General features: G+C 48.7%; 1 protein-coding gene across 1 annotated transcript in view; it reads right to left on the reverse strand.

Moving 5' to 3' along the window:
* Nucleotides 1–236: 236 nt before the first annotated feature.
* Dennd2a (DENN domain containing 2A) overlaps nt 237–25,163 on the reverse strand; it is a 43,313-nt gene continuing 18,386 nt past the window's right edge. The window contains exons 7-18 of the mRNA XM_090333413.1: nt 24,841–25,028; nt 22,940–23,049; nt 22,361–22,430; nt 20,340–20,417; nt 17,343–17,483; nt 15,065–15,213; nt 6,452–6,629; nt 4,966–5,007; nt 4,268–4,385; nt 3,503–3,748; nt 2,578–2,664; nt 237–1,178 (exon numbers count right to left, since the gene is read on the reverse strand). Of these exons, the coding sequence (XP_090189539.1) occupies nt 1,147–1,178; nt 2,578–2,664; nt 3,503–3,748; nt 4,268–4,385; nt 4,966–5,007; nt 6,452–6,629; nt 15,065–15,213; nt 17,343–17,483; nt 20,340–20,417; nt 22,361–22,430; nt 22,940–23,049; nt 24,841–25,028 (1,439 nt within the window). The 3' untranslated portion in view covers nt 237–1,146. The remainder of the gene's footprint in view (nt 1,179–2,577; nt 2,665–3,502; nt 3,749–4,267; nt 4,386–4,965; nt 5,008–6,451; nt 6,630–15,064; nt 15,214–17,342; nt 17,484–20,339; nt 20,418–22,360; nt 22,431–22,939; nt 23,050–24,840; nt 25,029–25,163) is intronic.

Consider the following 25,163-nt stretch of genomic DNA (forward strand, 5'->3'; position numbering starts at 1 on the left):
GCTCTTCTTTCAATCCCCTAGGTCAGAGAACCTCTGTAAGGCAGCACAGGCCTCTTGGACCATTGCCTTGGTCACTGGAAGCAACCAGATAACGGGGCGGTGGGGTGTGCACAGGAGCTGAGAACCTGCTGCTGTGATGTTCCTCCTGTCACTTGTTCTGCAGGACATCTCTTAGGCTATCACTGCCCCCTAGCTCAAAGGACATCATCTGCTTTTTTGGGGTACACAAGTATGATGAGGCCACCCCTGTAATCTTGCCCCTCCACATCCAGCATCCCTCCTATCTACCCTACATGCATACAATGTCATTTAGGCTGACTGGGTCTTTGGAATGAGATGGGTATAGCCTTAAATAGCAGTGGCCTTCAATGTCACAAGGTGAGCTCAAGGCACTACTATACATTTTAGGACCCTCCCAGAACGTTCTATTAGTAGAACTGATAAGACTTCCTTTACCCCATGTCCCTCAAGTCTTGGGCTGGTAGAGTGTGGGCAGTTGGGTGGTTTCTAAGGGAAAAAGGCTGCTCGTCAAGGTCGCTTGGGAAAAGTCCAGGGTCTCTACCACCAGGCGGTGCAGTGACCAGTCAGGAAGAGCTGTGGCCCGGGCAGCAGCATTCCTCTCCTGACCAGCCCTGGACACCAACCAAGGAAGGGTCGTCCTGAACCTGTGAGCACGGAGATTGTAGGTATATCAGCTCTCCTTTTGATCTCCCCTTGGGCACACCTGTCTCCTGTCCGCGCCAAGTCCTGTTCCCTGGTTATTATTCCTCCCCATATCCTCCCTTCCTCATCCCAGTCTCATCCCCCAAGGAAAGAAGAGAGTTTTCTTAGCCCTGGCAAAATAAAAAGAAAACCCGAGCAACTTTTCTTCTTTTTAATACCTAATAGTAAAAAACCCAAACACTCTTCTTCTTTTTAATATCTAAGATCAAATAAAAGAATAGACCACAGTGTGAACGGTTTGCAGTGAGGGTCCCTTCCAGGGTATCCTGAGGAACACAGACTGTTCCAGATGGTTTTCAGGCCCTGTCTGGTGGTTGGCACCCATCCTGATCTCTATACCAGTAGCAGGGACAGCCCAGGGCCCAACCTTCCAGAAGGTTCTCAAAGTGCTGTGGTTTTTTTTCCTTGAAGCTGAGCTGAGGATTATTTCTTGTGGAGAAACTTCATTTTATTGCCTGAAAAGGAAAATGAAAACAATGTTTTCATCAGGCAAGTTCAGTTTTGCCCTTGTCATCTGGTGTGGAGGGTGTGTGGAAGTTGGTCTACCATGGCACGTGAGTCCTTGTTCAGGAGTGGGCCACTGTGTCCTCGCAAAACTGCCTCTGTTGCTGCAGGGGCTCTGACTCGGGGGTTGAAAGGAAGGGAAGAATGGCTTCTCCATGGCAATAAATTTAGAACCCAGTGCGCAGTACATAAACACAAGGAGGACAGACACTCAGCCCATAGCCAAGGGGAAGGGAAGGGAAGTCCCCCTTCCCAGGGCCTCCTTTCCTCTACTCTTCCTACTGACTTCTTCCTTATCCTCCCTTTTCCAGTGAGGGCCTTAAAAGTTTATTTATTTATTTTTTAAAAGCTGGGCCTGGTGGCTTATGCCTGTAATCCTAGTTACTCAGGAGGCTGAGATCTGAGGATCACGGTTCAAAGCCAGCCCGGGCACTAAAGACCATGAGACTCTTATCTTCAATTAACCACTAGAAACTAGATGTGGTGCTGTGGCTCCAGGGGTAGGGTGGTAGCCTTGAGCTGAAAATGCCCAGGCCCAGAGTTCAAGCCCCACAGCTGTATATATTAATTGTATAGACAGGTTTTATTGTGATATTGACATATAATGTGACTTGATCAAAATGTCCCCCTTTGTCTTATTATTATTAGGGCTTGAACTCAGGGTACTTTCTCTGAAGTTTCATGCTCAAAGCTAGTACTATATCACTTGATACATAGCTCCACTTGCATTTTGTTTTTTGTTTTGGTGTCTAATTGGAGATAAAGAGTCTCATGGACTTTCTTGCACTGGATGGCTTTGAACCACATGATCCTCCGATCTTAGCCTCCTAGGCTAGGATTGTAGACATGTAGAGAGTGTGTGTGTGTGGGGGGGGTACTTGGGCTTGAATTTTTATTTTTTTGGTTGGTTACTGTTGTGGGGTTTGAACTCTGGGCCTGGGTATTGTCCCTGAGCTCTCCAGTTGAAGGCTACTGCCCTACCCCTGGAGCCACAGTGCCATTTTCAGTTTTCTGGTGGTTAATTGGAGATAAAGAGTCTCACTGACTTTTTAGTGCCTGGGCTGGCTTTGAACCTCGATCCTCAGATCTCAGCCTCCTGAGTAACTAGGATTACAGGTGTGAGCCACAGCACCCGGCAACACCTTAAAGTCTTGTATAACTTTTTCATTTATGGTTGGTGATCTACCACTTGCACCATATTCCATTTCAGGCTAGTTCACTGGAGGAAAGAGTCCGTGGGTATGTCTGCCTAGGCTGGCTTATAATCGAGATTCTCACTTCTCAGCCTCTGGATGAAGGTAGGATTCCAGGTGTGAGCCACCAGCTGGAGGCTGGTGGCAGGGATCTTACCCAGACCCTTGAGGAATCTGTTGACTCCGCTGTGCACTCCGCTGGGAAGGCTTTCCAGGTACTCCTGGGCTCGGACCTCAAACAGACCTGGGGACAGGAGACAGCTGGGTCATTTGGGGTTCTCCCTGTGCGCCACACCACCTCCTCTCTTCACCACAGGGGAGGACCTCGCTGCTTGGGCCAGCCTTTTCTAGACTCTGAGCTTCAGCAGATCTACATTACTTGCTGGGTGTGCCAAAGTGGTTTCTGGAAAGCCACAGGTTAGCTCACATGCTAGCCTTCAAGAAAAAGCAAAAAAAAAAAAAAAGAAAAGAAAAGCTCAGAGACAGCAGCCAGGCTCTGAGTTCAAGCTCCAGAGCCAGCACAACAAACAAAAAACCCAACTTGTTAATGAGGTACATTATTCTATAGTCTCACCAATTTCCTTCTGTACTTGCAGAGACCCCACATTAAAACTACCTGAAAGGCATGGCTGCCCTGTCCTTCCAGGCCTGGGGCCAGGTGACAGTGGGATCCTTCCCCAGCCCCTAGGCAGTGGCAAGGCGAGAGCCTTTGCTACTGTTAGGGATTTTAGATTCAGAGACAGGAACCAAAAGAGACTGCAATGATTTCTCCCCTTGTCTTCTCTGCATCCCATCTTCCATCCTTAGAAGCGAAGTGGAAAAGAGACAGGAAGGAAGAAAGAGGAAGGTAGAGGCTGGTGCTAGCGAATGAGGCCAGCTGCTCCTGGTGGGACGGAGTAGCATTGGTTCTCTCTGGCTCAGCCATCTCCACCATCTTGTGGAGAGAGAGCAGGAATGGTGAGAGGAGTTGAGGCAGGAGAGGAGCTGAGGAACAGAAGGGCTGCAGGGAGAGGGGGGATAGGTGGCCAGTTTCGTTCTTGTGGCACGAAAGGACATTGGCCCCAGCGTGGAAGGCTCCCCACCCTTGGCATCTTGCCGGCGCAGCTCCCGCTCCTGGATGAAGCCACGGAAGGTCTGGGTCTCCATGAACACCTCCAGGAAGCGGCGCAGGCTCTTGGAGGAGACGGCTTTGCGGAAGGCATCCCGCTGCAGGCTCCGCTCCTCCCGCTCGCCTGGCGTCAGGAACAAGGAGTAGTGGCCCACCATCTCCACGAAGAAGCGGACAAAGGCCTCGGACACCACCACATTCAAGGGGCTGGATGCTGGGCCTGGGCAAGGTCAGAGGGGCCAGAGGGTCAATGACTGGCTGGACCAACAAGGCTGGGACTGACCGCAGCAATGGAGATTCCCTTGGGGGTCAGTGGTGGCCACTGGGGAAAAGTCATGTCTTTCCCCATTTATTTATTTACATTGTATTTATTTAGAGCTGGAACTTGAACTCAGAGCCTGGGCATTGTCCCTCAGATTTTTTTTTTTTTTTGCTCAAAGCTGGTTTGGGTGGTTAATCGGAGATAAGTCTCAGAGATTTTCCTGCTCAAGTCTGGCTTTGAATTGTGATCCTTAGATCTCAGCCTGGGAGCAGCTAGGATTACAGGCATGGGTCACGGGTGCCCGGTTTCCTTCCCTAATTTTACCAAGGGATGAGAAATTTCCTCCACAATTCCTTGTTGGAATGAAGTTCAGATGAAAAGGCTGGCACCCCAGCCCCTGTTTTGGCTTTGCCCAGCGTGAATGGTTCCCCCCAGGCAGTGTTCCCAGCCCTCTTGTGGAAAAGATGCTGCCCTTACCATAGGTGCAGTCTGGGAGCCCTCCATCCTGGTCACAGGCCAGCTCGTTCCTCTGCTCCAGAATGTGTTCCAGGGCCACCTGAAGCTTCCGAGGCAGGATGGAATCCTCATCCTCCATCTGTAAAGCAGAAGCAAGTGGGTCACAGTGCAGGTGCTTCTGGGTAATGGCTGCATCCTGGCTAGCAACACACACTGCTACACTCCTGGTCAGGTTGATCATCTAGTAGTATTTGTGATGCACAGCTGATTGTGTGTGTGTGTGTGTATGCATGTGTGTTGGTACTGGGGCTTGAACTCAGATCCTCACATTCTTACTTGGCTTTCTTGCTCATGGCTGGTGCTCTACTATTTGAGCCATGCCTCTAGTCCAGCTTTTTGGTTGTTAATTGGAGACGCAGTCTTGTGTCTTGTAGACTTTCCTGCACTGGCTAGCTTTCAGCTGTGATCCTCAGATCTCAGCTTCCTGAGGAGCTAGGATTACAGGTGTGAGCCACCAGTGTTCTGCCAAAGCTTTCTGATCTGGCTTGTGGGAAGGCCTACCTGGAGGGTAGGCATCTTTCTCTTTAGAAGAGAAAGAATGAATGAAAAAAGGAGTCTCAATGCTACTCAACTGTTCAGTGATGGGACAGGAAGGATGCCCCCAGGAATGAAGAGGAGTGGAGGTGGCCCAGGTTCAGTTCCACCGTCATCTCACTCACCTGTCTGAGGAACCGATCGTTGATGAGGTCCACCACAAGCACCTAAGAGACAGAGAAAAGGGGACGAGTGTTGCCACTAGGGCTGCTGGGACACTGGGACAGAGATGGGCGGAGCCTTCTCTGACTAGGTACCCAGGTGGCCGGAGCAGTGTGTGTGTGGGGGGAGGGGGTGTACTGGTGGTTTCCGGATGTTGCAGTGTGGGAATGGGAGAGCTTCCACAAGGACACCCAGCTTCTCTCTCCTCAGGGGGAAGAAATCCAGGGACCAGAAGGTGGCGCCCTCTCTCCAACTCCAGCGTAGACAGCGGGCTATGTGGGAAGACCAGGGGCTTGGATGGCCACTCTTAAACACAGCTGGAAGCGCTTAGCCTCTGCGTGTTCCAGACCTAGGGAAGAGCCTGTCCCCATCCCTGTCCTCACTGCTGGGGCTAAACTAAGCGGCCGGGGATTACAGGAGGCTGCACAAAGCCAGGCCCAATGGCAATTAAAGAGGCAGTCTCCTGAGACAGACTGCAGCTGCTCTCTCAGGGTCAGCTCCTTCCCAGGACAGAGGGGTCGAACCAGAGCGAGATGGCTATGCCAAGAAGCACTAGGAACTGAGGGCTAGTCTCAGATCTCAGTGTGACATGATCAGAACCAAGTTCTGCTGGTGTGTGTTTGTCTAGGTAGGGTCTTTTTCTTGGGAGGGGGGAAGAGGGAGTTATGGGACTTGAATTCAGGGCCTGGGTGCTGTCCCTGACCTCTTCCACTGAAGGCTAGCACTATACCACCTTGAGTCACAGCACCACTTCTGGTTTTCTGATGGTTAACTGGAGATAGGAGTCTTATGGGCCAGGAGGGTGGCCTAATGGTAGAGTGCAATAAGCCCTGGGTTTGATTCCTTGGTACCACATACACAGAAAAAGCCACAAGTGGTGCTGTGGCTCAAGTGGTAGGACAGTGGCCTTGAGAAAGCCCAAGGACAGTGCTCAGGCCCTGAGTTCAAGCCTTAGGACTAGAAAAAAAAAGTCTCATGGACTGTCCTGTTGGGACTGGCTCTGAACTGTGATCCTCAAATCTCAGCTTCCTGACTAGCTAGGATTATAGGCATGAGCCACCAGTGTCTGGCTAGATAGGATCCCTGCCTCAGTGATCCTGTAAGGCTGGTGTCATAGGCATGTTCTACCATGCCTGGCTTGGTTGTCCTTATGGACTGATATGCCAAAGGGTCTGTTTTAAGGACCCACTCCTCGGTCCCCTGTCACTAGTTCCAGCACATCCTGATTCTGGCTGGCTCTTCTGGTGCTTTCTTCCCTCCGTGTGGGGGTGGGGGCCCAGGGCAGGTGGCACGTTAGGGCTCTGACATCACCTAGGTTGTCGTTCACAGGTCACCTGCAGATGCCTAGGTGACCTGTGAAAGCCTAGGTGGAAGCGGCCACAGCCCAGACCGAGCCACAGTGATCCCCACCCCCACCCCAAGGGACAGAGCCAGCCGGGCAGGGCTCACCTCTTCCAGTGGCAGCTCCCTGAGCAGCGGCAGGGAGCTGGACAGCAGCCCGATGATGAAGGGTGTGGGCGAGCACACGATATCCATCATGGCCGGTGGGAGCACGGGGATGTAGGTGTGCTGCCAGCTGAAGGGGTAGATGAGGGCCACCATGGCGTGGCAGCACTTGGACAGGGTGCTGCAGCAGGGAGAGGCAGAGGGAGGGGCAGTTCAGTAGGGACCAGGACTGGGCGTCCCTGGCCCCCGGAAGGCAGCCAGATTCATCCTACAGGCATGTTGGCTATTAGAAGAGAGCCACAGATTGCTCCCTTCTTTTCCTTTTTGATGCCCATCCTGGGGCTTGAACTCAGGGCCTGGGCACTGTCCCTGAGTTTCTTTGTTCAAGGCTATCACTCTCCCATTTGAGCCACAGCTTTTTGCTGGTTCATTGGAATTAAGAGTCTCCTAGACTTTCCTGCCTCAGATCTCAGCCTCCCAAGTAGCGAGGGTTACAGGCAGGAGCTACCTGCTCTTTTTCTTGTAGCCCCACCCTCAGAAGACAAAGGCTCCCTTCTCTCGGTTACTGCCACATTCTGAGGTCCTAGTTGGGGCCCTGGGACGCTGCAGGCCTGACTTCAGCTGCTTCAACTATGAACCGCGGGGAAGAAAAGGTTACTGGATCAGAGCTGAGGAAAATGTTAACCAGGGTTGGTGCTAGATAGCGAATGGAGTTACAGCCGATTAAATTTACTCAGGGAACTGGAATGCAGTGAGCAAAAGCACGTTTTCTTCCCCCCCCCCCCCCAGTGGTAGTGGAGATCTAATCCCAGAGTCCCATGATCACTAGGCAAATATACCACCATGGAGCCACTGTGCCCTGAGGTCCCTCTTCAGTTCTTTTTTTTTTTTCTATTCGTGGGGCTTGAACTTGGGGCCTGGGCTCTGCCCCTGAGCTCTTCAGCTCAAGGCTACAGTCCTACCCCTTGAGCCACTGTCCCACTTCCAGTTTTCTAGTTGTTAATTGGAAATAAGAGTCTCACAGTCTTTAGTGCCCAGGCTGGCTTTGAACCAAGATCTCAGCCCTCTGAGTAGCTTGGATTACAGACGTGAGCCACCATGCCCAGCTCCTCTTCAGTTTTGATGGGACAAATGATGCTATGTCCACTGGTCCCCTACTGGCTATTGTAGGTACATGCAGCTGTTCCTGGTGACTGGTTCGTGCAAGGAAAGAACATTCTTGGTTTTGTTTTTTTTTTTTGCCAGTCCTGGGCTTGAGCTCAGGGCCTGAGCACTGTCCTTGGACTTTCTCAAGGCTGGAGCTCTACCACTTGAGCCTCAGCGCCACTTCCGGCTTTTTTCTATGTATGTGTTACTGAGGAATGGAACCCGGGTCTTCATGCATGCTAGGCAAGCACTCTACCACTAGGCCAAACTCCTGGCCCTTTTTTTTGTTGTTGTTGTTTAATGTTCAAATCTTCTGTTGCAGCTGGAGCCAAATATCCCCACACCTGGTTATGATTAACACTTCATTGGGACACAGGAGGGAGCAGGGGTGTGGGAACAGCATGCTAACAGGAAGGCAGCTGTTTGCAGCAGTTCTGAATCCTCTTGCCCTGGTCCACATCATTAGGCTCAAAACACTCCTGCCTTCAACAGGGTGAAAAATAATGGTCAGAATCTGCAAAGATAGCAGAGGTGAAAAGAAAGGATTGTGATTTTCTCTGTCTGGGCAGGTGCTAATGGAATTTTCCTTCCTGACTTGTGAGGGCTGGAGAAGTGGTTGCTGTGGTGGAAGGTGGGTACTGGTGCTGGACTAGGAAAAACCAAAGCACAATGGTTCAGGGGCAGCTAACGATGAGCTAACTAACAATGGGTTCTCAAGGCAGTGTTTTGTTTGTTTGGTTTTTTGTGCCAAAAGCTCAGTTCAAGCTCTTGGGATCTGGGCACTGTCCCTGATCATTTGTTTTCAAGGCCACTTTGAGCCACACACCATTTCTAGCTTTTTGGAAGTTAATTGGAAATAAAGGGTTTGATATACTTTTCTGCCTGGGCTGGATTTGAACTGTGATCCTCAGATCGAAGCCTCTTGAGTGGTTAGGATTATAAGCATGAGTCTAGACAATGCTTCTTTCTCTGTCTGTCTCTCTCATTCTGCAACTTGAGCCACAGCTCAAGTGCTTACTTCCAGCTTTTTTGGTAGTTAACTAGAGATAAGAGTCTCATGGGCTTTCCTGCCTGGGTTGGCTTTGAACTGCAATCCTCAGCTCCCTGCCTCCTTAAGTCTCTAGGATTTACAGGCTTGAGTCACTGACGCCTGGCCTAGGCAGTGTTTTTGAAGGAAGTCTGTGGACAAGAGCCTAAGCAGATGGTTCATATTGCCACAAGAATGAAAAGATGAGATCTGAGGATCTCGGTTTGAAGCCAGACCAGATAGGAAAGTCTGTGAGACTCTTTATCACCAGTTAACTATCAAAAAACCAGAAGTGGGGTAACTAAAGAGAGACTTATCAGAAGAAGAGATTAAAATGGCAGAAAAGCATATGAGAAAATGTTCTTCATCTATGGTCATAAAGGAAATGCAAATAAAAACAACCCTAAGATACCACCTTACCCCAACAAGAATGGCCAAGATTTTGAACTCAGACAATGACAGTTGCTGGCGGGATTATGGAGAAAAAGGAACCCTAGTACACTGCTGGTGGGAATGTAGACTAGTTCAGCCGCTCTGGAAAGCAGTGTGGAGGTTTCTTAAAGAACTGAAAATAGACCTTCCCTATAATCCCGCCATACTACTTCTGGGCATCTATCCTGAACATCATGACCCAAGATATGATAAGGACACCTGCTCAGCTGTGTTCATCTCTGCATTATTCACAATAGCCAGGTGATGGAAACAATCCAGATGCCCTACTGCAGATGAATGGATACAGAAAATGTGGTATATATACACAATGGAATTCTACATAGCCAACAGACAAGATAAAATAATGGCATTCGCAGGGAAGTGGATGAATCTAGAGCGAATCGTGTTGAGTGAGACAAGTCAAGACCTAAGGAACAAAAGGCGCATGGTATCCTTAATATGCGGCTATTAAATCCAAAGAGTACAAGAGCGAGGACTCAATAACTTCATACTCAAAGCTATGGACATGGTAATGGAAATATAAACATAACTACATAGACATAAAATCCTATGACTCTATAGATATAATGTTTTATTTCATAAATTAATATGTCTCTATGACATACAAGTCATAAATACTAAGTCCCAGTGAGTGAAAATAGAGATTCCCTCCTTGAACACTTTAAAATATAATGTAAAAATCAACGTTAATAAATTCTTTAATTAAAAAAAACCAAACAAACAGAGGTGGCCTTGTGGTTCAAAGTGGTAGAATACTACTAGCCTTGAGTGGGGAAAAACAAAACAAAACAAAAAAACAGGCAAGAGTAAGAGGCCTTGAGTACAAGCCCCAGTGCCAGCAGAAAAAAAATGGGAAGATTTGATCAGCTAACCCTGTTGATCATTAAGTCATCAGTCTATCATATAACCTATAGTTTAGAGTACGATAGAAAGTTTCAGGCCAGGAGTTTGGCCTAGAGATAGAGTGCTCGCCTAGCATGCACATACTCAGAAAAGGCTGGAAGTGGTACTGTGGCTCAAGTGGCAGAGCACTAGCCTTGAGCAAAAAATATCCAAGGACAGCGCTCAAGGCCCTGAGTACAAGCCCTAGGACCAACAAAAAAGAAAGAAAGAAAGAAAGTTTCTTGAACATCATAAACTTAGTGTGTTATCTAATTCTTTTGTAGGAACTGGTAGCTGTGTAGTTAGCTATTATTTAGCCTTTTCTACAGGTTAAGGCAAACCTATTTGGAAGTGAAATTAGCAAATTCAAGAAAATTGCAAAAACAAAATGTTTATGACCAGGAACAAGACGACAGGGCTATAAGGAAATATTTATGCAGGTTGTTAAGGCAACCAAACAAGCCATCACAAGAACATTCGTTTTTCTTCCATCTGTCAAACTTTGGCTTGACAGAGCCTTTAGAAACACCCAGTGTGCACCCTAAAGATGAAACGAAGCACAATGTTATTTTAAATTTGATAGATTTTTGGCTCAACTTAAAACCCTTTTAAACTCAGACAGCATTTGCCACAACTCCTTGAAATTTCCTCTTTTCTGTGGGCAGGCTCCTTAGCAAGGAGCAGTGGAGAACTGTGTTGGGGGTGGGGTGGGAGAGTGCTGGGGGTCAGCTGAAGTCACTCTGGGGTGTCATGTGGATGGGGAATGTCCTGTTCCTGCACTCCTCCTCCTGGCTTAAGAGGGGGGCCACAAAGTGAGATCAGGAGAATGGGATTCTGCCTTCCAGGTGCAGCTGGCCAGATGAGGAATCTGAATTCACTGAGGACAGAGCCATGCCTTACGCTGGATTTCCAGCCTAGAGCCCAGTGGCTCAAACCTGGAATCTTGGAAACTCAAAAGACTGAAGTAGGGATGGAAGCATGGCTCAGGTGGCAGAGTCAGCCAGTGAGTGAGAGGATGAGATATGGAGCGCAAGTCCTGGTCTGGGGGAATGTGGGCAGGGGAGTGGAAGAGACTGAGATCTGAAGATTGAGGTTTAAAGCAAGCCTAGGACTGGTTCTGAGACTCTATTTCTAATTAATCATCCAAAATCTAGGAATGGAACCGTGGCTCAAATGGTAGAGCACTAACCTTGAGTGGAGAGCTAAGGGACAGGCCAAGAGCAAGCCTGAGAACACACACACACACACACACACACACACACACACACACACAACTTACTTTTCTTTCTTACTCCTGGCAAAGTGACTGAATTTCTGTGCCTTTCATAGCATCTATCTGACAGGATTGTGGAGCAGAAGAGACTGTAGACCAGACTGAAAATGGTTCCCTTTTCTAAATTTTCTTCCATTCCTGTCTCAGAACTCTCTGGGCCAGTAGGCTTGTCCTCCCTCCTTCCTTCCCTCCCTCCTCCCCTCTTTTTTTTTTAATGCCAGCCCTGGGACTTGAGTTCAGTGCCTTGCATTTGCCAGGCAGGCCCTCTCTACTGCTTGAGCCATGCCTGGATCTTTATTTATTCCCATTCTCCCCCACTTTCAGGTCTGCAAAGGATTACAGTAGGTGGAAAGATAATTTCCATGAAATAAGGAAAGAGCAGCTGCCTGCAGGGAAAACAAACTCCAGAACGTGAGAGCCAAGAGGCACCTAGGCAGTCAACCCCTACAACTCAAGAGTAAGGAGACCCAGGGCCAGGGATTAGGGCCCAGCTGAGGTCAGCCATTTGGGCAGGGTTTAGTCACAGCTCTTAGCTCTGCTCATTTTTCCTTTGTCCCTCGAGACAGCAGCTGTGAGGGAGAGGTTGGCTCACTGCCAGCTGGTCCACCTGGAACTGTCCAGGGGAACAGTCACATGGCTCTTGCAGACTCCTATGCAGGTCATTTTCTCGGGTTTTCCCATACTGCCCTGCTGGAAGACCTGTCCTTGACAGGGTCCCATCCTCTCCAGTTTCTACCTTTTCTCGGACTGTACCTCCACCAGATAACTAAGGGTGCTTTCTGCTCTTTCTCCTAAGGGTGGGTGATTCCCTAGTTGATGGGCTCTACTCCAACCACACATCTTTCCTCCTGAAGCAAGTCTCCCAGGGGCTTGCTCCAGGCCTGGCAGATTTATCCTTGTGGCCTTCCCCTTTATTGAAAACTTTATTTTGACAGTTCTAGGGTTTGAACTCAAGGTCTCATGCCTGCAAACATTCTACCACTCGAACCAACCCCCAATCTTTTTTGCTCTTTTTCATTTCTTCCCAGCAGGGTTTCTCACTTTTGCCTGTATCTTGAACCACGATCAATCCTCCCAACTCTACCTTCCGAGTAGCTGGGATTATAGGTGCGTGTTACTATACCTGCCTCTTTGTATTTTTCTTATTTATGCCTTTCTGAAATCTATCTTCTCCCCCTCTCACAAAACCCGGAGAACCAAGTGCTTGGAAGTTGAGGGGGACAGAATATGCCTTCCAGAGAACCCAGAAAGTTACCCAAGACCTGGTGAAATTCAATCCTGGTCACTGAAGGGTTACTACTCATTGCCCAGCTTCCAAAGCCCCAACCTTGAGAACTCTGTCTCAATTCCCCAGTGCCCAGTGTGCTTGGAGCACTGCCCAGAGCCCTGCACCAGCTGCAGACTGAAGACAGAGTCTGTTTCCTGAGTTGCTGAAAGTGTGCAGGGAGTACAAATACTGTGACATTTAACAGTCACTAGAGAGCTCAGACACAGGGAGGGCGGTAGGGAGGAGCCAAGTGGCAGCTGTGGAGGAGCAGCAGCAGCAGCAGCAGCAGCAGCAGCAGCAGCAGCAGCAGCAGCAGCAGCAGCGCCATCAAGGTGACCAGATGGCTGCAGGGAGCCAGGGGCTGCATGCTTCTCCCAGGGACACCCTCCACCCACTTCAATCCTATCTAGATCCATGCCATGCCTTCCATCCCTCTGCCCCTTCTCTTCCTCCTCCCTCTGTTCCACAGCTCAGAGTCCCATTTCCTCTTCAACCTCAGATGGTTCTCCTTTGCCACATGTCTGGCGTGTTTTCTTCCCACATGAACTTCTCAGGTGGTCTCCATGCATTAGCCCTCCCCCCTCCTTCCTCTCCTCCTCCTCCTCCTCCTCCTCCTTCTTCACTTGAATTCAGGGCCTGAGCACTGTTCTTGGGCTTTCTCAAGGGTAGAGCCCTACCACTTGAGCCACAGCACTACTTCTGGCTTTTTCTATTTATGTGGTATGAGGAATTGAACCCGGGTCTTTGTGCATGCTAGGCAAGCACTCTACCATTAGACTAAACTCCCGGCCCCCATGCCTTAGCCCTTCTTGAGTCCTGACTTCTAAAAGCAAGACTTTCCTTTTGGGGCGGGCTTTGAACTGTGATTCTCAGATCTCAGCCTCCTGAGTAGCTGGGATTGCAGGCCTGAGCCACTGGTACAATATGAGAACGAATGCAAATCCAGAATCCCTATTTGCAGCTGTTGTTCTTTTCCTTCTCCTCTCCTTCTCTTCTTGCTTCCTGTACCAGGGTCTAAACCTTGGGACCTTGTGCTTGCTTGGTTTGCTTGCTCCCAATTGGTGCTCTATCACTTGAGCCATGCCTCTGGCCTGCTTTTGTTTTTTGTTTTTCCTGGGCATTTGGGGGACAGATCCTGTTGGATCTTTGTTTAAGATGGCTTCAAGCTGGGAAGACACCTGTGGCTCATGCTTATAATCCTAGCTACTCAGGAGGCTGAGATCTGAGGATCAAGGTTCAAAGCCAGCCTGGGCACAAAAGGACCTAAGACTCTTTATCTCCAATTAACCTCTAGAAAACAGGAAGTAGGGCTTGGCTCAAGGGTAGGGTGATAGCCTTGAGCTGACAAGCTCAGGGACAGAGCCCAGGCCTAGTTCAAGCCCCTTGACCCACGGAAAAAAAAGAAAAAAAGATGGCTTCAAATAATAATCCTCCAAACCTCAGCCTCCCGAGATTTGGAATACAAGTATGAGCTACTATGGCCCAGCTTACTGATGCACTTTCATAAAATGGGACCATGGCACAAGGCTGGGTGAAGTTCACATTCTTCAGGTCCTGTCCTCCATGCCTGTCCCTTTCTCTCCATGTGAGTGCAGGGAACTCTAGCCCAGTTTCTGGAGGTGACACTCTCCCCAACCCCACCTCCACCTTCTTGCAGTTGCACGAGGAGTTACACAGGTGGCTCCATTTGCCTGCAATGTTCAGTCTACTGGTTTGTTTTTTTTTTGGTCCACTGTGGGGGTTGAACTCTGGGCCTGGGTGCTGTCCCTGAGCGCTTCAGCTCAAGGTTTCTGCCTACCCCTTGAGCCACAGTGCCACTTCCAGTTTTCTAGTGGTTAACTGGTGATAATAGTCTCAGGGTCTTTAGTGCCTGGACTGGCTTTGAACTGCGATCCTCAGATCTTAGCTAGGATTACAGGCATGAGCCACCAAGCCCGGCTCATCCTACTTTTTTTTTTTTTTTTTAATGCCAGTACTAGGGCTTTGAACTCAGTGCCTGAATGCTATCTGTTAGCTTTTTTGCTCAAGGCTGGTCTTCTTCTTGAGCCACAGCTCTGCTTTTAGCTCTCTGGTAGTTAACAGGAGCTAAAAGTCTCATGGATTTTCCTGCTTGGGCTGGCTTCAAACCTTGATACTTGGACCTTAGCCCCCTGAGTAGACAGGATTATAGGCACGAACCACCAATGCCGGCTTTAGTCTCATACTTGGTGATCAGTCAGAGCTCACCTTCCCTGGGGATGGGTACTCGCCATCCATCTCCAAACTCACATAGCACTAGGTTGCCCTTTTACTTCCCAGGTACCCCTGGTCTTTGGGGTCTGAGGACTTCGGGGGACAGCTGTGTATTTATGTCTCTTGAATATAACAGAGTGCTTAGCATATGTAGAAACTCATGAGAATCTAGCCAAGGACCTGAGAAGTGGTTGGTGTCCAGAAGTTCAGGCCGACCTCAATGAGGTCCATGTCACTCCCGCACGCCTGCCCCAGCGAGTCACCTGCTGTGCACACTTAAGAGTTCAAGATCCATGACTACTCACACGCTTGCGCAGCAGTTGCCATGAGCAGTACCTGAGCTTATCAGCGATGAAGATGATCCTCCTTTCCAGAAGCAGAGAGGCAAAAACACAGACGAGGTGGCGGATGCTGAGAGAGGAGAAGAGAGACTCAAAGTCCACGTGTTCAAGCCGGGAGTCCAGTGGGCGGCACAGCTCAATCACCTGTCAGGGAACAGGGATAGCCATGAGGGGAAGATCAATCACTTGGCAAGCTTGGCCCATGTGGCACCATTTAGGTAGGGGTGGGGTTCCTGAGGCCCTCAACAGGGATCAGGTGAACCCACTGGAGGGGAGGGGAGGAGAAGGGAAGACAGGGGACAGGGAATGGGGAGCAGAAAGGTTCTGGGAGGCTGGGAAGTGGGTGCATTTGGAAGGAAGCAAATGCCTCATGCTCCATGAAGGACATCTGGCTGGAAGGAAGAGAAGACTCAACAAGCTGGCAGACTCAACACAGGTGGCTGGGGTTGGCAAGGGGACAGTTCTGTGGTGAAAACGACTCTCCTAGGGGGTGGCGACCTGTTGGAAAGAACCCTGGAGCAGACCTGAGCAGCACTTCCAAGGTTCTTGGTCTAGACGGCCATTCTCCATGCAGTTCAGCTTCCCACCTCATTCTAATCACTTCCTGGTTCTAGTCCTTTCCTTCTCTTTTCTTCCCTCCCATCTGTGTGTGTGTGTGTGTGTGTGTGTGTGTGTGTGTGTGTGTGTGTGTGTGTGTGTGTGTGTGTGTGTGCACGCATGTGCGCTGGTTCTGGGGCTTGAATTCAGGTCCTCAAGGCTAGTGCTGTACCATTTCAGTCACAGCTCCACTTCTGACTTCTGGGTGATTAAGTGGAGATAAGAGCCACAAATGTTCCTCCCTGGACTGACTTCAAACACTAATCCTTAGATCTCAGCCTCTTACGTCACTAAGACTGTGAGTATGAGCCACTGAGGCCCAGCTTTGAATTACCTTCTGATGACATGTCTTTTCAGCTTTTATGTTCAGTGTGCACACATTTTCTTATTCTGGATTTGCTGAAATGTCCCTGAAGGAATCCCAGATTCTACTTGGAGTTTCAAATTACGCTTGCTAAGTGCTCTACCACTTGAGCCACATACCCCGCCCTTTTGTTTTATTTTGTTTTTCGCATAGGGGCTCATGCTTATTGCCCAGCTTGGCCTTCGCAGTGTCATCTTTCTACTTCTGCCTCCTGAGCAGTTGAGATTATAGATGTGCATCACCACACTTATTTCTGAGATAGGATCTTGCTACCTTTTGCCTGGGCTGGCCTCCATTTCCTTTATAGCTCTGTGTTTGGCACCTCAGTGGTGAGGTAGGCAAAGTCGACATTTTTACTTCCAGCCTGGCACCTGCCTGGTAATGGGTACACTCACTGTTAGCCATTCATCACGTCCTCATGGCTAACCACCATGTCTGTAACAGCCTGGTTCCTGATCTTCAGCTGAATGTCCCAGAGCCTTCTGCAACTCATCTCCGAGCTTAGATTAGGGCTCTGAGCGAGGTCAGTCCTCTGCTGCACAGAGCAGCAGACAGGGAACAGGGAGCAGCAGACAAGAACAATTCCCTCATCAAATGCCAGCCTGGACAAGGAAGGGGGCATGCTTCAAAGTCCAAGTCATGCTCCGTATCTGAACTGTTCTTCCCGAGAAAGAATCAGTTTTATGTTATACAATTATAGAGGTGATGCAGGGCACAATATAAATTGGTTTGAATAAGAGTAAGATTTAGGAATAACTATGGGTCAATAAGATTAATTGTGGTTGACTGGGCCCTGTAGCTCATGCCTGTAATGACAGCGACTGGGGAGACTATATGAAAGAACTGTGGTTCAAAGCCAGCCTCAACAGGAAAGCCTATGAGATGTTGTTATTGTTGCTGATGTGGTTGTTCATGGGGCTTGAACTCAGGGCCTGGGTGCTATCCCTAAGTGCTTTTGCTTAAAGCTAGCAGTCTACCACTTTAAGCCACAGCTCCACTTCCAGTTTTCTGGTAGTTAACTGGAGATAAGAGTCTCACAGACTTTTCTGCGTGGGCTGGCATGGAACTGTGATTTTTAGGCGTGAGCCAGTGGTGCCTGGCTCCATGAGACTCATCTCCAATTTACCACTTAAAAGCCAGAGATCAAGTGATAGAGTGCCAGCCTTGAGGGAAAAAACTAAGGGACAGTGCCCAGGCCTTAACTTCGAGCTCTGGACTCACCCAAGGAGTGGGGGTGAATTTGATGGGCCCCTAAGAGCCATGCTGTCCCTGTTAGGACTTGGGTCCCTGGGGAAGGAGTTGGGCAGTTCACCTCAGTCCCTGAGCCTGGTAAGAAGTTCTTGACAAGGATGGTTTTGCCCAGGGCTGGGAAAGGCGCTTCCATGACACTCCGCATGAGAGGCTGCACCAGTGCTGGAGAGATGCCGCGTCGCTTTTCCACCTCGTCCAAGATCTGCAAAGGTCACACAAGGAGCTCAGCTGAGCCACCCTCCATCAGCCAAGGGCAAGCAGGGGGCCACATGCCTTCTGGGCCAATCCCCGAGTCATGAAATTCACGGAGGCTGAAGGTGAGAGGGGGTTGTCACCACTCAGGGCTCATGGGTAGAGGGCTCTGATATGGAGAAAAGAAACCTGAAGATGGGTCATTGTGATGTACACCTATGATGTGCTACCTGCCTCTCAACTAGTTAAAATGATAAAATATACATCATCTACATTTTACACCAGAGAAAGAACAAGGAAAGAATACGATGAAAAGTAAAAAGAAGCCAGACACCAATGGCTCTAATACTAGCTACTCAGGAGGCTGAGAGATGAAGCCAGCCTACACAGACAAATCCTTGAGATTTTTGGATTATTTCCAATTAATCAGCAAAAAGTTAGAAGTGAAGGCATGGCTCAAGTGTCAGTCTTGAGTGAAAAACCTGAGTGAGAATGCAAGTGGCCTGGAGTTCAAGCCTGAGTCCTGGCACAAAAAGAAGACAAAAAATGGAAGAAGAATTGCAGGGGAGGGGCCAGGAGTTTGGCCGAGTGGTAGAGTGCTTGCCTAGCATGCATGAAAACCCGGGTTCCATTCCTCGGTAACACATATATAGAAAAAAGCCGGAAGTGGCTCTAGTGGTAGAGCTCTAGTCTTGAGAAAGTCTAAAGAGAGTGCTCAGGCCCTGAGTTCAGGCCCAGGACTGACAGAAGAAGGAGGAGGAGGAGGAAGAGGAGGAGGAGGAGGAGGTGGAGGAGAAGGAGGAGAAGGAGAAGGAGAAGGAGAAGGAGGAGGAGGAGGAGGAGGAGGAGGAGGAGGAGGAGGAGAAGAAGAAGAAGAAGAGGAGGAGGAGGAGGAGGAGGAGGAGGAGGAGGGGGAGGGGGAGGGGGAGGGGTTGGGGAAGGGGAGAAAGAATTATTGCAGGGGAGGGCTGGGAATGTGGCTTAGTGGTACAGTGCTTGCCTAGCATGCATGAAGACCTGGATTCAATTCCTCCGTACCACATACACAGAAATATCCAGAAGTGGTGCTATGGCTCAAGCAATAGAGTGCTAGTCTTGAGAAAAAAAAGGCTCAGGGACAAACCCAGGCTCTGAGTTTAAGCCTGGGACTGGTGGGGGGAAAAAAAAGTATTGCAAGGGGGACATTGGAAGAAAAATAACCTAAAACCTGCTTAGAGGAGCAATAAGGCGGAGAAGAGAGTGAAGCAGAAGGGTTGAGGGTCAGTTGTGGGTCTAGGGCTGACTGACTTTCACACCTGGGTTTGCCCTCGTGGGCCTTTCTCATGGACATGAAGGAATATGCATGCGTCAGCTCACTGCCCATGAAAAATGTGTAGAGTGGACCCTGCCTCAGGCCTGCAGCCCCAAGTAGAGACAAGGTAGCCAAGCTGGGAGGATTTTTAACACCTTGTGAGCCCTGCCATCTGAGCCACACCCTGACACCCCTGCACACTTGTGAAGGCTGCATTGTGTTGTTACCCAGCATTGTAGTAGGTACTCTGCTGTTTCACGATTCTTTTCTGTTCAAAAGTACAATGTGCCATTTTAGCCATCCCTGTTCCACAGGAGGAATCTAGGGATCAGGGGGCAGGGGCTCCGATTCTGGACAGTCACATTACATTAGGTTCCTTCAATACAGCCTTTGTCAGAAAGCTGACCAGAACATATGGGGTCAGCTCAGCTAAGAACGTCAGCACGTGTGCATGTAGCCTGGGACACGGCTGGGGCGCCGTCTCCACGTGGGCTGCTTTACTCTAGGGATTCTCCCACCAAATCTGCAGCCCATAACTGACGGCCCGGGCAGTGACATGCACCTCTGGTTGGAAAGCACCAAGCAGTGTAGATGACTGCCACTGAAGTGAGCAGAAGGAACAGGACTAGGTTTTGTTTTTTCCCCCCGGGGTGTTCTTATGGCGTATTGATTTATATTCATCCACAGACGTGGGGAATCTACACCGGGCCGAGTATTGCCCCTGGGCTTTTTTCATTCAAGGCTGGTGCTCAACCACTTGAGCCATAGATCTCTTTCTGTCCCCCGACCACCCCTGTTTATTTGGATTTTCCTGCCCTGGCTGGCTTTGAACTGTGAGCCTCAGATCTCAGACTCCTTAGTAGCTAGGACTATAGGCATGAGCCACTGATACTCATCTGGGAATTTTTTTTTTTTGTCAGTTGTGGGGCTTGAATGCTGGGGCCTGGGTGCTTTGAAGAGCTCTGAGCTTTTCAGCTCAAGGCTACCACCCTAACCCTGGAGCCACAGCACCACTTCCAGTTTTCTAGTAATTAATTGGAGATAAGAGTCTCGAGTTCTTTAGTACCTGGGCTGGCTTTGAACCTTGATCCTCGGATTTCAGCCTCCTAAGTAGCTAGGATTACAAGCATGAGCCACTGCGCTTGGCTGGAAATTTTTTCTAGTCCTGGGGAATGTACTCAGGGCCTGGGCACTGTTCTTGGGCTTTCTCTAGGCTAGCACTCTACCACTTGAGCCACTGCATCAGTTTTTTGCTGGCTAGAGAAAAGAGTCTTGGGGATGGGAGTTTGGCCTAGTGGTAGAATGCTTGCCTAGCATGCACAGACCGGGGTTTGATTCCTTGGTACTACATACATAGAAAAAGCCTGAAATGGTTCTGTGGCTCAAGTGGTAGAGCTCTTGGCTTGAGAAAAATCCAAGGACAGTACTCAGGCCTTGAGTTCAAGCCCAGGATTGGCTAAGAAAGAAAGAAGGAATAAAGGAAAGAAGGAAGGAAGAAGAGTCTCTTGGATTTTTCTGCCTGTGGAACCCCACCTTTCTTTGCTCCATCCCTTTCTTCCAGGCCCAAATTCTCACCTTTGAAAAGAGGCTGAAGCAACCTAGTCTGCTAACGATGCAATAAACTTCAGGAAGGCGCTTTCCTTTGCCCCCAGGCTTTTAGGAGAGAAACACAAATACAATGTGAATACTAACAGCCTCAGGAAAGGAAAGAGCTGCCAGGCTTTCCTTTTTCTTTCTTTTTTTTTTTCCAGACAGGACTTCAATATATAGCCCAGTCTGGCCTTGAATTCTCAGTCTTCCAGCACTGGCCTCCAGAGTGCTCAGATTACAGTCATGTGCCACCATGCTTAGCTCCAAATGCTTTTGAGAGACTATAATGTAACAGATACTTCCACACACCATAGCTTTTCAAAACCCAGTATGGTAAATACTTACAAATACTCCAGTGCATAGCTGGAAAGTACATATACCTTCTCCTCAAGGGCCCAAACTAAGGCAATCATACAATAGGTGTGCCATTGGCTCACCTATGGCCATCTAAGGAGCTATTCTGAAATCAAATGCTTATTATAATGGTGATTCCAAATGAGAAATCTTGCTGAAGGTCTTTTTGGAAACTTATTTCTGAACAAATCTTCAAACAAAAACCAAAATCAATCTCAATACTTTCAAGTTTACTTGAAAATACCTAACTTGAAAGTATCCTGGTTCAAAGCCAGCCTGAACAGTAAGTCTTCATCTGTATCTTCAATTAACCAGTAAATACTGCACTGGAGGCATGGCTTAAAAGGCAGAGTGTCAGTCAATAGTAAATAAAGCTGAGCGAGAGCTTTGTGTTCAAGCCACAGTATTGACCCACACATAAAAAACTAGTATTGAGGCCGGGAGTTTGGCCTAGTGGTAGAGTGCTTGCCTAACATGCATGAAGTCTGGGGTTCGATTCCTTGGTACCACATACATAGAAAAAGCCGGAAATGGTGCTGTGGCTCAAGCAGTAGATTGCTAGCCTTGAGAAAGCCCAAGGACATTACCCAGGTCCTAGTTTAAGCCCCAGGACTGGCAAAAAAAGAAAACAAAACAAAACTAGTATTAATTGGTTCCTCATGTTTTATAGTTTATTTCCATAACTCAAACTCAATAGAAAAAGATTAATATTTGCTAGTGAGCTGGGCGCCACTTCTGGTTTCCTGGGAATTCATTGGAGATAAAAGTCTCCTGGACTTTTGTGCCCCGCTGGCTTTGAACCATGATCCTCAGATCTCAGCCTCCAGAGGAGTTAGGATTACAGGCTTGAGCCACCACACCCAGCTCAGATGGTTTTAATTTTAATAAGAAAATGACCAAATGTGAGGATAAGTCAAAAAAGACCCCAGATTGCTGAGTGTAATCTATAGCTCAGCCTTCTGAGGAGCTAGGATTTCAGATGTAAACCAGCAGTGTACTGCTCTTATGCATTTTTAACTACATTAGCTGACCAGTTATATTGGCTATTCTTTTTTTTTTTTGCCAGTCCTAGGGCTTGAACTCAGGGCCTGGGCATCGACTTTTTGCTCAGGGTTAGTGCTCTGCCACTTGAGCCACAGTGCCACTTCCGGCTTTTTCTATGTATGTAGTACTGAGGAATTGAACTCAGGGCTTTGTTCATGCTAGGCAAGCACTCTACCACTATGCTACACTCCAGACCCACTATTTCTTTTTTTTTTTTGTGGGTCATGGGGTTTGAACTCGGCCTGGGCCCTGTCCCTGAGTTCTACAGCTCAAGGCTACCGCCCTACCCCTGGCCCTGTGTGTTGTCCCTGAGCTATTTAGTCCAAGGGTACTTACCCTACCCTAGAGCCAAGCCCCACTTCCTGTTTTCTAGGGTTAATTGGAGCTAAGAGCCTCAGGTCCTTTTGTGCCCACTGCTGTCTTTGACCCTTGATCCACAGACCTTAGCCTCCAGAGTAGCTAAGATTACAGGCATGAGCCAACACGCTCAGCTTGGTTTTTTTTTTTTTTCTTTTTTTTTGCATATACCCTTGGTCTTAAGGGATTGAGAAGCTAGATTTTGTTCTTCACCAAGCGCTCAGACTGATGGAAAACCAGACAGTACTAACCAGCAGTCTTCGGCAATATCCAAATCTTCGGCTCCCATCTTCTCCAGTTAAGACAAATGAGAATGTTTCACTGTAGTTGGAAAAACACAAAGGGATTACAAAGCTGAACAAATCCAAAGGCCCATCCCTCCTGTCCGTATCCTTAAGAACTACTGGGCCATTTTGCAGGACCTGATGTTCTTAAAAGAGCATATGCAGCCTGCTGAGGTCCGTCAAAATCTGAATTCAACGTGATAGGGATGCTAGCATCAGAAGACGTGTGTGCAAGCAGAAAATACAAACGAAGCCCAGTATTACAGGGGCACTGGGTGAGGATGGATGATGGGGACATTTCCCTAACCTTTCCCAGACTAAAAACTATCTTAGTGCAGCTTATGAAACACACATTCCCAGACTGAGCAGCAGGCCTCAAATCTGCCTAACAGAAAGTTTTCAAATACTCAGGGGGAAACCTCTAGGCTGGGCCTACCATGACTTCTGGGGAGCAGGAGGGCTATGTGTGGGATCTGCCCGGTGTGATCCCTTTCTTATTTGTGCCTTCCATCTTTGGGTGTGGGAAGTGGAGATGCCAGCCCATACCTGGTAAACTGCTGGACAGGACTCCAGTCCTTGGCATCTGGGAAACAGAACTGAGGAATAGCCTTCAGCTGGTCCTCAGCCTCTCTCATGAACTTGAAAGACCTTTCCAACTGCAGGGAAAGAGGTGGCAGAGGTTGGAACACAAACCCTCGCATGAGGCAATGAGGCAGTTTGGCAATGATTACGATTCTCCCTTTCCACAGCTCCCTTCCTTGGGAAGATTTGGGGTTCAGTCTATGAAGCCTTTCCTCCCAGAGCAGATGTAACTAGCAGTCTCAGGAGGAAGTCAGGACCAAAGAAACCTAACCCAACCCAAGCAAACCACCACCACCACCACCAAACCCAACACTATATTTTTCAAGGCGATATTTTCTATGCTTCATGTTCTGAACTGTAACTCTTCCATTCTGTCAGGAAAAGTCACCAGGGAGACCCTTGGATTTGGACGACTGAGGTTCCCAGAAGGTTTTCCTATCTCTAAGCCCAGGCAAACAACGTCTTAAACTCATCACAAATACAGACAGGAAAATTATGTCTTATTGTGAAATTCTACTCATCTCAGAGTTGCTGAGTATGGAACAAGAATGGACCAAAACTTTATGTCCATTCTTATTCCAGAGAAAAGGAAATATGCCCTGATGTGTGTTATTTGTCCCAATCACGCAGCTAATGTTAGATGTGGAAGAAAAGTCACTGAAATCTCTGGTGTCTTTTTCTCCTTCCTTCCTTCCTTCCTTCCTTCCTTCCTTCCTTCCTTCCTTCCTTCCTTCCTTCCTCCCTCCCTCCTTCCCTTTCTTCCTTCCTGGTTGGAATTTTAACTCAGGGCCTCTTGCCCTCACTTGGCTTTTCCACTCATGGATGATACACCACCTCCACTTCTGGCTTCTTGAGGGTTTGTCTGTCTGGGTTGCCTTTGAACTGTGATTCTCAGATCTTAGTTTCCTGGATGAGATCCATCATGTTAAGTGTCTGGAACTAAAGTCCAGTTTAGAGATTATTTATATAGAGTCAAGGATTTGCTTATTTTGTGTATAAAGAAGAATATGAGGAGAGTATTCAGAGTGATTCCGATGGTTTCAATCTTTTAAAGACTGCCTCTAAAGCCAGGTGCTGGTGGCTCACACCTGTAATCCTAGCTACTCATGAGACTGAGGATCATGGTTCAAAGCCAACTTGGGAAGAAAAATCCCTGTAAGACTCTAAACTCTCTTTCTCTCTCTCTCTCTTTTTTTTTCTTTTGTCAGTCATGGGCTTCAACTCTGGGCCTGGGTGCTGTCCCTGAGCTCTTTAGCTCAAGATAGCACTCTAGCACTTGAACCACAGTGCCACTTCCACTTCTGGTTTTCTGGTGGTTAACTGGAGATAAGAGTCTCATGGACTTACGGACTTCCGTGCCTGAGCCAGTTTTGAAACCCAATCCTCAGTCTCCTGAGTAGCTAGGATTACAGGTAGAAGCCACTGGCACCATGCCCCACGAGACTTATCTCCAATTAACCACCAAAAAACTGGAAGTGGAGCTGTGGCTCAAAGTGGTATAGTGCTAGTCTTGAGCAAAAGAGCTCAGGGACAGCACCCAGGCTCTGAGTTCAAACCCACGACCAACCAATAAAAAACCAAAACACAGGGCCGGGAGTTTGGCCTAGTGGTTAAAAGTGCTTGCCTAGCATGCATGAAGACCCAGGTTCGATTCCTCGGTACCACATACATTGAAAAAAGCCAGAAGTGGTGCTGAGCCTCAAGTGGTAGAGCTCTAGCCTTGAGAAAGTCCAAGGACAGTGCTCAGGCCCTGAGCTCAAGCCCAGGACTGGCAAAAAACAAAAACAAAAACACAAAAAACTATCTCTTGTGCATTACTGTCCCCACCCCTGTGGCTGGCAGGAGTGTGTGTTGGGGAGACTTACCTTCAGGGGGAACTGCTGGGTGAGCTCGGGCACGTAGGCAGCCCCTGCCTGCTTCCGGTGCAGAGACACCACCACGAAGTACTCGAACAGCTCCCTCTCCTGGTATTCCATGAACTCCCGGTCAGGAGGTGGGTACCGAGGGGCCTGCTTCAGGCGGGACTTCACATTCACCAGGCGCTGGCTGTGAGCTGGGGAAGACGCAGAGACAGACTCAGGCTTGATGTGGTTCTCTTGCTGCTGTGGAATTATGCAGGGCTGTCCAGGTTATGTAAGCCCAGCTCCAGGGCTTTTCTCTTATCCCCAGGGTAGTTCCACAGCTTGTA

Source organism: Megascapheus bottae, chromosome 5 (assembly GCF_031878675.1).
Source record: "Megascapheus bottae isolate mThoBot1 chromosome 5, mThoBot2.hap1, whole genome shotgun sequence".
NCBI lineage: Eukaryota > Metazoa > Chordata > Mammalia > Rodentia > Geomyidae > Megascapheus > Megascapheus bottae.